The sequence below is a fragment of the Phyllopteryx taeniolatus genome, chromosome 4 (assembly GCF_024500385.1).
Source record: "Phyllopteryx taeniolatus isolate TA_2022b chromosome 4, UOR_Ptae_1.2, whole genome shotgun sequence".
Lineage (NCBI taxonomy): Eukaryota > Metazoa > Chordata > Actinopteri > Syngnathiformes > Syngnathidae > Phyllopteryx > Phyllopteryx taeniolatus.
The window spans coordinates 16,912,830-16,927,004 of NC_084505.1; the positions used below are offsets into that span (position 1 = coordinate 16,912,830).

The 14,175-nt window shown below is 45.1% G+C and overlaps 2 protein-coding genes across 10 annotated transcripts in view; one reads left to right on the plus strand and one right to left on the minus strand.

Moving 5' to 3' along the window:
• Positions 1 to 3,292, plus strand: part of noctb (nocturnin b) — a 7,573-nt gene extending 4,281 nt beyond the window's left edge. For both annotated transcript variants that reach the window (XM_061770014.1, XM_061770013.1), the window contains exons 2-5: positions 412 to 551; positions 642 to 807; positions 1,432 to 1,763; positions 2,479 to 3,292. In XM_061770014.1, the coding sequence (XP_061625998.1) occupies positions 420 to 551; positions 642 to 807; positions 1,432 to 1,763; positions 2,479 to 3,000 (1,152 nt within the window). In that variant the 5' untranslated portion in view covers positions 412 to 419 and the 3' untranslated portion in view covers positions 3,001 to 3,292. The remainder of the gene's footprint in view (positions 1 to 411; positions 552 to 641; positions 808 to 1,431; positions 1,764 to 2,478) is intronic.
• A 3,330-nt stretch (positions 3,293 to 6,622) lies between these two features.
• The window catches only part of elf2b (E74-like factor 2b (ets domain transcription factor)), a 34,760-nt gene continuing 27,207 nt past the window's right edge, over positions 6,623 to 14,175 (minus strand). For all 8 annotated transcript variants that reach the window (XM_061770007.1, XM_061770005.1, XM_061770009.1 and 5 more), the window contains 3 exons: positions 13,718 to 14,095; positions 11,785 to 11,959; positions 6,623 to 8,593 (listed from right to left, as the gene is read on the minus strand). In XM_061770007.1, coding sequence (XP_061625991.1) covers positions 8,045 to 8,593; positions 11,785 to 11,959; positions 13,718 to 14,095 — 1,102 coding nt within the window. In that variant the 3' untranslated portion in view covers positions 6,623 to 8,044. The remainder of the gene's footprint in view (positions 8,594 to 11,784; positions 11,960 to 13,717; positions 14,096 to 14,175) is intronic.

Consider the following 14,175-nt stretch of genomic DNA (forward strand, 5'->3'; position numbering starts at 1 on the left):
TTTGACTGTTCACATCATCAACCCAATTATTTTCTTTTAAATGATCAACCAAAACAATGCATAGCTGGTAACTTGTGAGTCATGACAAAACATGCGCCTGACCACACGGACTAGGTGGCAACTACCGCTGAACCACTCTTTCCAGTACGGTCTTGAACATTCAATTAAAAAGCTAATAAAGGACCTTCTCTCAAAATCATCAAATAACAAAATTAGAAGACATGGTAAGAACAAACATGCGTGCAGTCATTCATTTTAACTATCGCTTGTCCTCCTTAAACAACCATTCACACTCACATTCACATCCATGGGAAATTTAGTCTTTCATAAATAGTCCTTTTTCAGAACAACTTCTGTTGTCGTGGAGATTGTGTGGCTAACATTTCCCCGTGTTGGTGTTCTTCTTCCCAGCTTACCCAATGGGTGGCGGGGCCACCAGGCTGTACAGCGCCTTGGCTCACACCCTCAGCAGCCGTCGTGTCCCCCTCCCTCTGACCCACTTGGACCCCTACCAGCCAGCGGACACAACCCTGGATCCTGATTTCTGCCATGTGACTGCCTGTCTTCTAAACACGGACAACACTTAGTTACACTTGTTTAACACGCAGAGATAACAGCATCTGTTTTTTTACGACTCCCAGGAGCAAAAGGGTTCCACGTCGAGTCCTCTCGATCCGGCCGAGGTTCTGCAGCAGTGCGAGGAGGCCCTTGGCGATCGACCGGCGCGATTCCGCAGGACTTTCATTCGACCCTCGAACGGCAACGGCGACACCATTCGGGTGATGCAGTGGAACATTCTGGCCCAAGGTAGGGGACAACTATCGGACACCGTGTTTACACATTCTCTGGCCACGTTTGTAGTTCAGAAATAAAATTGATTTGGGTTGGGGCACAGACAGTTATTTGTAATGATCGTGTGAGTCCCTCTCAGAATTGGAGAATGGGAATGAAGGGCTTATTAGTTAGGCCAGACAGATTATTTTTTGTCAAGTTTGGCAGCTTCCCAAACAACACTGGTCTTAAAATATTACTCACATGTCTGGCCTATGTCAGAACTATGGACTGTGTTCCCATGGAAACAAGCAGTAAGAGGACTTGAAAGTGCAAATACTGCATTTGCTGTATCTTGTTTTTTGACAGTGTGTAAGCCGTTGAATTAAGCTGAAGCAGTGCTACGCGCAGTACATTTACAGACTGTAGACCAGGTTTGGGCAAACTTTAGTTCTTAAGGGCCACATTTGTTTTTCCGCCAGGTCATTAGTAAATAAGGTAAAAAAAAAAAAAAAATAGAAAAGGGAAAAGTTCAAATGTGTTTTTAAAATATGCAAATTGGTTTATTTACATAAGAGACAGACTCGAGTGAATCCTAATAAAATGAAGAACTCGCACATTCTCTGAAACTATATTAAAGTCAGATCTCTTTCTTATCAGCTCTCGGCGAAGGACTTGACAGTTTTGTGCTCTGCCCTCCGGAGGCCCTCAGCTGGTTGCGAAGGAAGTACCTCATCCTAGATGAGATCCTCACCTACCGACCTCACATCCTGTGTCTCCAGGAAGTGGACCACTACTTTGACACCTTGCAGCCGGTTCTGGCCCGTCTGGGTTACAGCAGCAGGTTCTGCCCCAAACCCTGGTCGCCGTGTCTGGATGTCGAGGGCAACAACGGCCCTGATGGCTGTGCGCTCTTCTTTGATGAGTCACGTTTCGAGTTTTTGGATTGCGTCAGCTTACAGCTCTCTGCCATGATGATTCCAACCAATCAGGTGGGTACAACTGTTTTAACGTCTCGATTAGTTACCAAGGTACAGCAAACCGAGCCTTGCTTGGAATGGTGAAAATCTGCAAGTAATTGACCCCGCCCCCCCCCAAAAAAAGGTTATAATTGCCAAAGGATGGCGACAAAGCACTAGTGAATAATGTAACTCCGCAACTCACTTCAACATAGTTCCTTGACATCAAGATGCCACAAAAGATGGTAACAAAGCACTGTTTTTGTCTAAATAAAACTCCTGAACTCACTTCAACATAGTTCCTTGACAACAAGATGCTACGTGATGGTGCCACAGTACTACTTTTATTGCTTTGACCTGAACAAAAAACAAACAAATCTGTGAATAAGTGAATTTGTATGTTGTACTGGATATGCAAGGCTTCATTGAAATGTTTTTAGGATGTTATGCATCTCTAACCAATTTAAAACGGTTCCCAGGTAATTTAATAACACGTCTCAGACATGCATTCGTCAAGGATCAAGAAATATAATAGACTTTTTGTACACGGTTCGTACACTACAATGTCTGTATGTGGCACATGCACAAAAACAAATTGATGTCAACAACTATAATTGAGTTACAAACTTGGTCACAGAACATATCAAACTTGTAAGTCAAGGTACCACTGTATTTGTATACACACCATTAAAAAGTCTATTCTTCCCAACAGTCAAAGCGTCTCTCACATGCTGCTCTCTCGTCTCAGGTCGCTTTGGTGATGATACTGCGTTGTCGAAGCACAGGGAGGTGTGTTTGCGTAGCCGTGACCCACCTAAAGGCGCGCTCCGGCTGGGAGTGGCTCCGCAGCGCCCAGGGGTCGGACCTCCTGCGTCAAGTCCAAAATGTGGTCCAGAAACATGCGGTCAGAACATCAGCGGGCTCTGATTTCCAGATCCCTCTGATCATATGTGGGGATTTCAATGCAGTCCCAAATGAGGAGGTGTACTGTCGTTTTGTCACATCTCCTCTTGGTTTGGACTCGGCTTATAAGAAACTCAGCAAAGATTGTTCGACAGAGCCACAGTACACAACATGGAAGATTCGCCCTACGGGTGAATGCTGCACCACTCTGGACTACATTTGGTACACTCGGGACTCGCTGAGGGTGGACGCCGTCTTGGATATGCCCTCGGATAAAGACATTGGTCCTAACAGACTCCCGTCCTTCAGCTATCCTTCAGACCACCTCTCTCTAGTTTGTGATTTCAGCTTTAAGGAAGACCAGTGATTGGGAAACAAGGATTCTGTGGACAACGTACAACGTCATAATTGGCCTGTGAGCCTGTGCAACAACAATGAGGAAGGAAAGAAACCAAATCTTGCAAATGAACTGAAACATTTTCTACCCCCTGAACTTTGACACATTTAGATGTTTCTTGCAAGAGTTTCCAGAGCTCTACATTCAAGTGTGCTCTGATGGACAAATGTGCACAATACATCTGATATTAAATCCTGACCAAATTGGACTGAAACTGTAACATGCTGTTAGTGAACTGACTGTAATAAACAATTTTGTTATATTTTTTTATTTCAACTGTTATTTATATTTCGCCCCATCATAAGTTGGGACTAAGCTGTTACTTCTGCTTCCCATAGTGCTATATACTCTTGCACAAGGTATTGTTTTCACATTAAAAGCTCCTATAATCGCAGGTCCTGCTAATTCAGAAAACTGCTGTACAGTCAGTATATGCTTCTAGTGTATACATTCACCAGTGTGACATTAGGACAAACAATAATGTAATAAAGTTTTAATCAAATTAATGTAAAAAAAAATGCCTGATAATGGATTCTAGGACCCAAGTGGCCATATATAGACCCTTTCCAAAAAAAATTGAATATCATGGAAAAGTTAAGTTATTTCCATAATTCCATTCAAAAGTTAAACTTTCATAGATTATAGATACAGGGCCCATAATTGAAACAATTTTGTTTTTGTTTATTTTTTTACATAATTTGGGCTTCCAGCTCATAAGACCCATGAAATCAGGAATTCAGAAAATTAGAATACTGTGAAGAAATCAGCCCAAATTTTGCAAGCCATAAATCTTTTAAACTGAGTGTCACACACTAATCATCTTCTAAACTCAAAGCACCTACACAGGTTTCCCCAGGTGTCATTAAATTCCTTCAGTTTGGTTCAATTGTCTTAGTTGGGTTCAATATGGGGAAGACTGTAGACTTGACAACTGGCCAGAAGACCATCATTGATACCCTCCATAGGATGGCTAAGCCACAAAGGTTCAGAGCTAAGGAGGCTGGCTGTTCACAGAGTGCTGTGTCCACGCATATCAATGGGAAGTATGCAAAGTCGAGTGGAAGTACAAAATGTGGCAGGAGAAGATGCACCAGCAAAAGAGATGACCGTGGGCTTCAGCGGATTATCAAACAGAGGAGATTCAAGAATCTAGCAGAGATCCAGAAAGAGTGGAATGAGGCGGGAGTCACAGCTTCAAAAACCACCACATTCAGACGCATCCGGGAGATGGGCTACAACTGTCGGGGTTCCTCGGGTCAAGCCGCCTCTGAGCCTGAGCAAATGTAGGAAGAGTCTCAACTGGGCCAAGGAGAAGGAGGACTGGACTGTTGGCCAGTGGTCCGAGGTCCTCTTTTCCGATGAAAGTAAAGTGTGCCTTTCATTCGGGAATCAAGGTCCAAGGGTTTGGAGGAACAGAACCCAAGCTGCTTGAGGTCCAGTGTGAAATATCCACAGTCAGTCATGATTTGGGGTGCAATGTCCAGTGCAGGTGTTGGTAAACTCTGCTTTCTTAAATCCAAGGTCACCGCATCAGTCTACCAGAATGTTTTGGAGGACTTCATGATTCCTTCTACTGAGGATCTGTATGGAGGTGCAGATTTCATCTTCCAGCAGGACCTGGCCCCTGCCCATACCGCCAGAAGCACCATAACCTGGTTTGATGCCCATGCCATCACAGTGCTTGACTGGCCAGCCAACTTGCCAGATCTAAACCCCATTGAGAATCTATGGGGTATTATCAATAGGAAAACGAGGGGCACCCGACCCACAAACAAAGAAGAGCTGACATGACGGCAAGCATCAAGGAAATCTGGACTTCCATAACTCCCAGGCAATGCCACAGGCTGATTGCCTCAATGCCATGGCGCATCCAGGCAATGATTAAAGTAAAGGGATTCCCAACCAAGTATTGAGGATGAACATATCGTTTTGAAAGTACCATATTTTGATTGATTTAATGTGACCCTAATTTCTTTTTTTTTTTTTCTACAAAAACTGAGAAGTAAATGGTTATTTCTTCAGAGTATTTTAATTTTTTGAATTCCAGATTTCATGGGTTTTATGAGTTGGAAGCCCAAATTACATATATATATAAAATAAACAAATAAATACTTGAAATTGTTGAAATTGTGGGCCCTGAATCTATAATCTATGAAAGTTTAACTTTTTGAATGAACTTTTCCATTATATGCATTTTTTTTGGAAAGTGTAAATGTACTAATGCGGAACAAATTATCCAAACTGACTGCTGGGGGTCATTTGTTAAGTGTAGTGGTTCACGGTTGTACCATTCACACAGTTGGCCCAGGCTTTCATTGGCCTATTTACAACCACCCTGTGATTTTGTGTCAGTCAGTCCTGGGTGTCCAATTTGACATCACCCGAGTGGCAGGAAAATAATAGATGCACATGCACATATTCTAACTGGAAATTTCAACAGATTTGACAGGCGTGTCTAAGTGTGACAAAATGACAAATAAGCATGTCCCAAATATTCAATACAGAAATGTTTGGCCCCACTTGTAAATCTTTGCCTAATCATAATTTGTGAGCCATGTGTGTAAACTTGTTGCCGAAATGTAACTATTTGTTGAACCCATTATGAAAGGAAACACAAATTCTGGCTGATCTTTGGTCATCAAGATTTGGGGACTACTTGGGAGTATCCAATCATAAAATAAATTGATTTCAAAAGAACAAAAATGAATCCAGCATGAAATTACTGGACCATGTTGGGCATTACAAAGGGCATGTATGTTGGCACGGGATATTAGAGTGGTGCCACTGGTTTGCAGATTGACCCGAAAAGGTGGGGCGGCTGCAATAATTTGTTATTTTGCAAATCATTTCAATTAACCGATTAATGCACAGTGTTGAATGTGTATGCTAAATTATTTTTATGTAAAAAATGTTTACCATTTTTAAATGCATTATTATTTGTAGATGAGGTAAACAAAAAATGTTATGTAAAATAGTTTGTCATGTAACTGACAGGTTTGTCATTATTTAACCAACTCTTGAATAAAATAATTATGAAATAAAAATAAATGTGTGCTCTTTGGCCACCCCTGGGTTAAAGCACTGAGAAATATATATGAGAGAGAGAGAGAGAGAGAGAGAGAGAGCCATCATACAACAAGTGGGAGAGATATGTGTGCTAAGGTACTGTGACAATGCAGCCTGGCAGTGGGAAAAATGATTTATACTGCTTTTCACAAAAGGTATTGTTAGCATGGATGTTGGTGCTGCACACAACAGAAAAGGCACTTCAAGTTTTGATGAAAAACTGGCAATTAGTTTTTTTTCTTGAATATCACTACGATGGGACTCAGGTCTATCAAACTGCCTATAAAAAAAGATGCTGGCTGGTTTATCATAGGCCACATCAGTACCACTGGCCCGACCGAGTATGCGCTGTCCATCACCTGTGACAACTCAACAGCTTCCCAGGTTTTAATAAGCTCGGACTACTGCAGTAGCATGTAGTTACATAAATGATACTTGTAATTCTGTCATTTTGGGGGAATACGTTTTAAGTTTCTCAAGCATTTCTCTTCCCCCAAACAAACTATAAAAAAAACAAGTTGCAAGGTTTCAGTAAAATCTACTTTAATACACTTTGAAACAAGAGTACAACAAAATAGAATATACTTCAAATGTTGAATATACAAACAGTTCAGTCTGAACACAAACTTCGGTATTTTCCCTCTTTTTAGATCTAGATTTTTATCAAAAAATGAAATGTAGTTGTAGGGCCAGCGTGACAGAAAACAAAAAAAGACCTTTTTTTAAGTGACCTGGGACTTGGAGACTGACATCACATTCAGTATACTTAATACATGTTAGCAATTTAAAAAGATTGCGGTTATATACATATTCCTATTTATATTTTATCTCCGACATGGCAGTGGGCACTGGCTCAAAGTCAACTATCAGTTTAAAAAAAAAAAAAAAAAAAAAAAAAAAAAAAAGTTAAGAAATTTTAAAACCCTCAATGAACGTTCTGCAAAGTACAGTGAAATCTGACAGGCTCTCAATTCTGATCACACGGAGTGAAAATTGAGATGGATGATATAAAGCACTCCAGCGTTTACATCTCACAGCCGATTTCATGAAGTCAGCTGTATATAGTTTGCATGATTTAGTTCTAGTCCTACAGCCAATTTCAGGACTAGTAAAAAAAGACATTGCTCTTTACATATTTGATGGCAATTGGTTGACTACTAATTAGTCAGTCTCTTTGAAATAAGAAACTGATTAGTCCTTAGATTTACAAACATAAACCAGTGCATTTTATCCCAAAACTCACAGCTACACTCAAATGTTAGATCCTCTTGTTTCTGTAATACTGTGCTTGGTAAAAGTTATGAAAACACAAAAAAAAACTTGAGTTCAACTTACAGTTCCTATAGTACATGATGGAGGTCCAAATTTAAATCAAAGGCTGCTCGGTTATCGTTAGCTCTGTAAATGGTATAGTAGCCATTTACATTTATATTGTTATTTATACTCTTTCGGGACCCATGTAGCACCACACACAGACACACATTTGATGTGCACAGTAACTGAAGTACAAATTGCTGGTTTAACAATATGAAATCAATCAGGCTTCTAACAAATGTGTTATTGCAGCTCCACAGTCTTTTTTTTGTTTGTCAAATGGGTTGTAGTGTTTCAGTTTCCGAGTTGAATACATTTTTCCTAATGAGGCTTAGTGGTGACGAGATCCGTAGTGATCTGGGTTGGTCCCTTTCAAGTTTGTGTGTTCCTATTTTTTGTGTGTGTTCCTATTTGCATGTTGGCCTCCGTGTGAAACAGTTTCACTTTACAGGCTTGGCTTAGAAACACTTCTGGCAGCAGTATTGGAGGATGACGTTTCCGACCCCCCCTCCAAAAAAACAAACCTTGAGGAACCATTTAAAGTCTGTCTAACTGCTGCTGGTTATCACAAGAGTAATAAAAATGGTTTCATGTACAAGGTGACTGACTTGGGGGCAAAAAAGATTGGTAGATCTCAACACTCAGGCTCTTCAGTCTTTCCCACCTCGGGGGTCTGCAGTTTGGTGAGCGCGTCCGCTTGGACAATTTTGGCAGTCCCTTTATTCTGTGGGATCGCGACCGTCACGGGCACCCGAACCGCTTGGACCGGGACGCCGGCGGCTTTGAGCTCGTCCCCTCCCACAACCAGCTCGGAACCGTTGAAAAGCCCGCTAATGATGCGGGGCTGCGCCGCCACGGCCCGGTTGGCCGACGATACCGTGACGCCGCCCGCCGTGCCGCCGCCCGACTGCGACACCACCAGAGTCTGCTGTTGCGCCGGCGTGGGCACAGAAAGTCTCATCACCTGCGCTCCCGACGCCACACTGACCGGGGTCAGGGTTTGGACGGTCAGGGGGCTTCCCAGGAGGCTGATGCCAGGCTTGCCTGCACCTGTGGGGGTCTGCAGCTGACACTGCGTTAACTGATGAGCCGGGATAGTGATGATCTTGGCCAGCTGGACGGTGATCTTCTCGCCATTCTCTGCTGTTGCTGGGACCATAGTGGGGATGGTCTGGATCACAACCTAGGGCCAACAAATTCAACTTTTACCTCAAGGGACACCATCCATCCATCCATCCATCTTCTACCGCTTATCCGAGGTCGGGTCGCGGGGGCAGTAGCTCTAGCAGGGACGCCCAGACTTCCCTTTCCCCAGCCACTTCATCCATCTCTTCCGGGGGGATCCCGAGGCGTTCCCAGGCCAGCTGAAGGATGTAGTCTCTCCAGCGTGTCCTGGGTCGTCCCAGGGGTCTCCTCCCGGTGGGACGTGCCCAGAACACCTCACCAGGGAGGCGTCCGGGAGGCATCCGAATCAGATGCCCCAGCCACCTCATCTGGCTCCTCTCGATGTGAAGGAGCAACGGCTCTACTCTGAGATCCTCCCGGATGACCGAGCTTCTCACCCTATCTCTAAGGGAGAGCCCAGACACCCTGCGGAGGAAACTAATTTTGGCCGCTTGTATCCGGGATCTCGTTCTTTCGGTCACGACCTACAGCTCGTGACCATAGGTGAGGGTAGGAACGTAGATCGACCGGTAAATCGAGAGCTTCGCCTTTCGGCTTAGCTCCTTCTTTACCACAACGGATCGATACAAAGTCCGCATCACTGCAGACGCTGCACCGATCCACCTGTTGATCTCCCGTTCCATTCTTCCCTCACTCGTGGACAAGACCCCAAGATACTTGAACTGCCTCCACTTGGGGCAGGATCTCATCCCCGACCTGGAGAGGGTACGCCACCCTTTTCCGACTGAGGACCATGGTCTCAGATTTGGAGGTGCTGATTCTCATCCCAGCCGCTTCACACTCGGCTGCGAACTGCTCTAATGAGAGTTGGAGGTCACGGCTTGATGAAGCAAACAGAACCACATCATCTGCAAAAAGCAGAGATGCAATACTGAGGCCACCAACCGGACCCCCTCTATGCCTCGGCTACGCCTAGAAATTCTGTCCATGAAAGTTATGAACAGAATCGGTGACAAAGGGCAGCCTTGGCGGAGTCCAACCCTCACCGGAAACGAGTCCGACTTACTGCCGGATATGCGGACCAAACTCTGACTCCGGTCGTACAGGGACCGGACAGCCCGTATCAGGGGGTTCGGTACCCCATACTCCCGAAGCACGCCTCACAGGACCACCCGAGGGACACGGTCGAACGCTTTCTCCAAGTCCACAAAACACATGTTGACTGGTTGGGCGAACTCCCATGCACCTCGAGGACCCTGCCAAGGGTGTAGAGCTGGTCCACTGTTCCACGGCCAGGACGAAAGCCACACTGCTCCTCCTGAATCTGGGATTCAACTTTCTCCATGGCCTCACCGAACTCCTCCCATGCCCGAGTTTTTGCTTCAGCGACCACCACGCTGCATTCTGCTTGGCCAGCCGGTACCCATCAGCTGCCTCATGAGTCCCACACGCCAAAAAGGCCCGATAGGACTCCTTCTTCAGCTTGACGGCATCCCTCACCATTGGTGTCCACCAACAGGTTCGGGGAAAGCCGCCACGACAGGCACCGACCACCTTAGGGCCACAGCTCCGGTCGGCCGCCTCAGCAATGGAGGCGTGGAACATGGTCCACTCGGACTCGATGTCCCCCGCCTCCCACGGAACATGAGCAAAATTCTGTCGGAGGTGGGAGTTGAAACTCCTTCTGACAGGGGATTCCGCCAGACGTTCCCTGCAGACCCTCACAATACGTTTGGGCCTGCCACGTCGGACCGGCATCTTCCCCCACCATCGGAGCCAACTCACCACCAGGTGGTGATCAGTTGACAGCTCCGCCCCTCTCTTTACCCGAGTGTCCAAGACATGCGGCCACAAGTCCGATGACACGACCACAAAGTCGATCATCGAACTGCGACCTAGGGTGTCCTGGTGCCAAGTGCACGTGTGGACACCCTTATGCTTGAACATGGTGTTCGTTATGGACAATCCGTGACGAGCACAGAAGTCCAATAACAGAACACCGCTCGAGTTCTGATCGGGGGGCGTTCCTCCCAATCACGCCCTTCCAGGTCTCACTGTCATTGCCCACGTGAGCATTGAAGTCCCCCAGCAGAACGATGGAGTCCCCAGCGGGAGCGCTCTCCAGCACCCCCTCCAAGGACTCCAAAAAGGGTGGGTACTCTGAACTGGTGTTTGGTGCATAAGCACAAACAACAGTCAGGACCCGTCCCCCCACCCGAAGGCAGAGGGAGGCTACCCTCTTGTCCACCGGAGTGAACCCCAATGTACAGGTGCCGAGCCGGGGAGCAATAAGTATACCCACACCTGCTCGGTGCCTCTCACTGTGGGCAACTCCAGAGTGGAAGAGAGTCCAACCCCTCTCGAGAGGACTGGTACCAGAGCCCAAGGTGTGCGTGAAGGCGAGTCTGACTATATCTAGTCGGAACTTCTCGACCTCACACACCAGCTCGGCTCCTTCCCTGCCAGAGAGGTGACATTCCAAGTCCCTAGAGTCAGCTTCTGTAGCTGGGGATCGGATCGCCAAGGTCCCCGCCTTCGGCCACCGCCCGGCTCGCATTGCACCCGACCCCTATGGCCCCTCCCACAGGTGGTGAGCCCATGGGAAGCTCAAGGGACACATTATGGAAAATTTACTTTTAATGCAGGGGGATGTCAAATGTAAGGCCTGTGAGCATAGAACACTAACTGCAATTTTTCAATAAAAGTAACTGTTGTCCATTGGACATCACACCACTGACGACCACACAAATCAGTGGTCCCCAACCTTTTTTCCAGCACGGACCGGTTCATGCTGGTACATACTGTATGTTTCCCGGACTGGTACTCGTTTGAGACACTGAATATTGCCTGTTTGGAGGCTCAAGGGCCGGCCAAGATGACAGTGAAATTACATAAGTTTAAATTTGGGCGTTTAAATATACAGCGTTTAAATGTCACGTTTTATGCGCCAGTAAACCAATTTTTAAAAAATGCATATTTGGAGAACTATGAGCAAGCGAGTCTACTTGTAACTTTCTTTATGATGTTATACAACAGTCTCCCGTTTCATGATATGAGAGAATACTGTACTGTGCACTAGAATTATTTATTTATTTATTTATTTTTATTTTGGGGTCGGGGGTGCAGTATTTTGACGAAACCAAGTCCGGGACATGTTATTAACACCGGGAAACGGTTTTAATTTGTGTAAAAATTGCTTTAAATAAGCAAATGGGGGAAGCTAAAACTATCTTATGTAGGTTAGCACACCTTCTGTTGAGAGTTGGCGCCTCCGGCAGCAGCGCCAATAGCAGAAGCACTGGACAGGAGTGTAGTATGGCCAGCTGCACCCGTTCTTCCTGCCGGCTGCTGCATTGCAAGTGTAGAGATCTTCTGGCCCAGTGATGTCATAACGACCGGCACCTGCATGGCGACTCGCACCGTCCTGGAAACCACAGGAGAGAAATGAATCGTCGAGTACTGATGAGAGACAAGCGCAGATCGTGTTACACTTGAGACTGTGAGAGTCCCAGGATGCACATGTCTGGAAACAATGAGTCCCTGCAACTTATCATCGTGGAATACAGATGCAGTAATCCTCCACTATATCACGGTTCTTGCTTCGCGGTCCCGCTATAATGCAGTTTTATTTCCAGTTACTGCATTTTTTTATACCGTTTGTACAATATTTTTGTGGTATCCATTGCTCTTGCTCTCTCTCAATATATTATACGTGTTGCAGCCTGCAGCGATAGCAAATTTTTTAGGACAATATATTGTCCCAAAAACTATCACAATAAACAATAGTATCATTGTTTTTTTTTTTTTTTTTAATGCCACTGATATGATATTAGAGCATAATAATTCAATTACATCCTTTTTAAGAACAATTAATTCTAAATAATATTGAACATTGGCATTATAATGTAGAACTATAAATATCTTCGATAAATAAAACATAAAACAGACAAAGGCTCTGTTCACAAAAATTGCACTTAAACAAATATTAAACATTTAGCACAGAGGTACAGTCATGAACAGATAAGAAAGCCCCCAAAAATGTTCTAAAACCTGCCAAACTAAAAATTATTCAATTTAAAAAACATTAATAAACAAAGCAATGTATGAACTTGAAAGCATTTGGGCTTTGTCACCGTTTTAAATCAGATGACATACATTTTAATATCACTTATTTTGATTGTTTACTGTATGAATGCGTTATGTACTGTATAATTTCTGCTGCCTCTTGGCTTTTGAAAAAGAGATTTTTTTATCTCAATAAGCTTTTACCTTAGCTACATAAATGATCAAATGTAATCTATGGCCCACCCTCAAGCTGCTGGCCTGCGAGACCTTCACCTGTCAATCAAATGACGCTGAAAATGAGTTCGCTGCAGTCATTTACTGCCTGAATATTGGTAACTTGTGCCACTGTGGTTATGCTAAATAAACAGTTAACTTTCCCATATGTGCGTCATATGGGCAACATACACACAACTAAGCGCTAACGTTTTAAACGACGTTGCCGCAGTCGAGTGAACTGCTTAGCTCCTTAGCTTGCTAGCACGCAGGCTAGTGAATGTAATAAAATGGTTAACTTTCCCTGAAGTTTCCCTAGTTGTGTGCATCTACGGAGCAAACAGTGTTCTGCCAGCCTCTTGGTGTGTCGTGAGCGGTGCGCGGCGGGTGTTAACCACAACAAGGAAAAGTGATCAAGTCCAGAAAAAAACTCCCGTCCATTGTATTTATTGAAAGATAACCCGCCCTGCTCTGCTAGCATCAAGACAAGACTTGTAATTTTAGTGTATTCGCCCTTTGATTTGCTGTGTGTGGAAGCTCTTCACCAACACACACGTAGGGGCAGGTTTTAGCCATGCGTCTATGGACACAGAGTGAAATCATTTCGTGCGTCCTTGCTAACTTTTGTTAGCAAGGACGCAGACGCAGACGCAGGACGCACATCAAACAAGATCCCTGGACTAGGGTTGAAAAATTCTAGGAAATTGGAATATTTCTGTGGGAATTTATGGGAATAAACCAGGAATTTACAAAAGTGAAGATTGGTTCTTAATAGTAAACTTAAATGTCTCTAATTATGATGAAATGTGATACCAACATTCTACAGCTTAACTTCCCCTGGAACTTTACCAGCTACCCTGGATGAGACCATGGCGTAGTTTCCTGAGCAAACTCTAGTACTTACCTGGGCCCGGAAGCGTTAGAAAGGACAGGCGCCTGTTGATTCCGGCTCCTGTCTCCCGACGCGATCACCGTCCTCGAGGCGCCTGCCGCCACGGTCTTGTTGCCCGCAGCAACAGGAGATTGACCCATGTTGCCTCGGTTGCCGCCCCGCAGGATGTTGGGTTTTCTTGGGGTCAGCTCGGGAACCTTCAACATCACGTCCGGCGGCTGCAGGATGCGCTCGCAGGACGCCGTCGTCTCAGAGTCCGCCGGGCCTTCAGCAACAGACATGTCGGCCTTGTCGTCGTCAATGATCACGATGTTTTTAGGCATCTCTTTAAACTGGTAAACCAGACGCTGGCCCTCAACTTTGGCAAGGATGCCACGCTGGTAGTAATATCTAGAAAACGACAACATTTGGGAAAAAACTTGTTGACACACTGGAGCAGCTTGCCTAGAATGTAGGGAGGCATCAGGGTG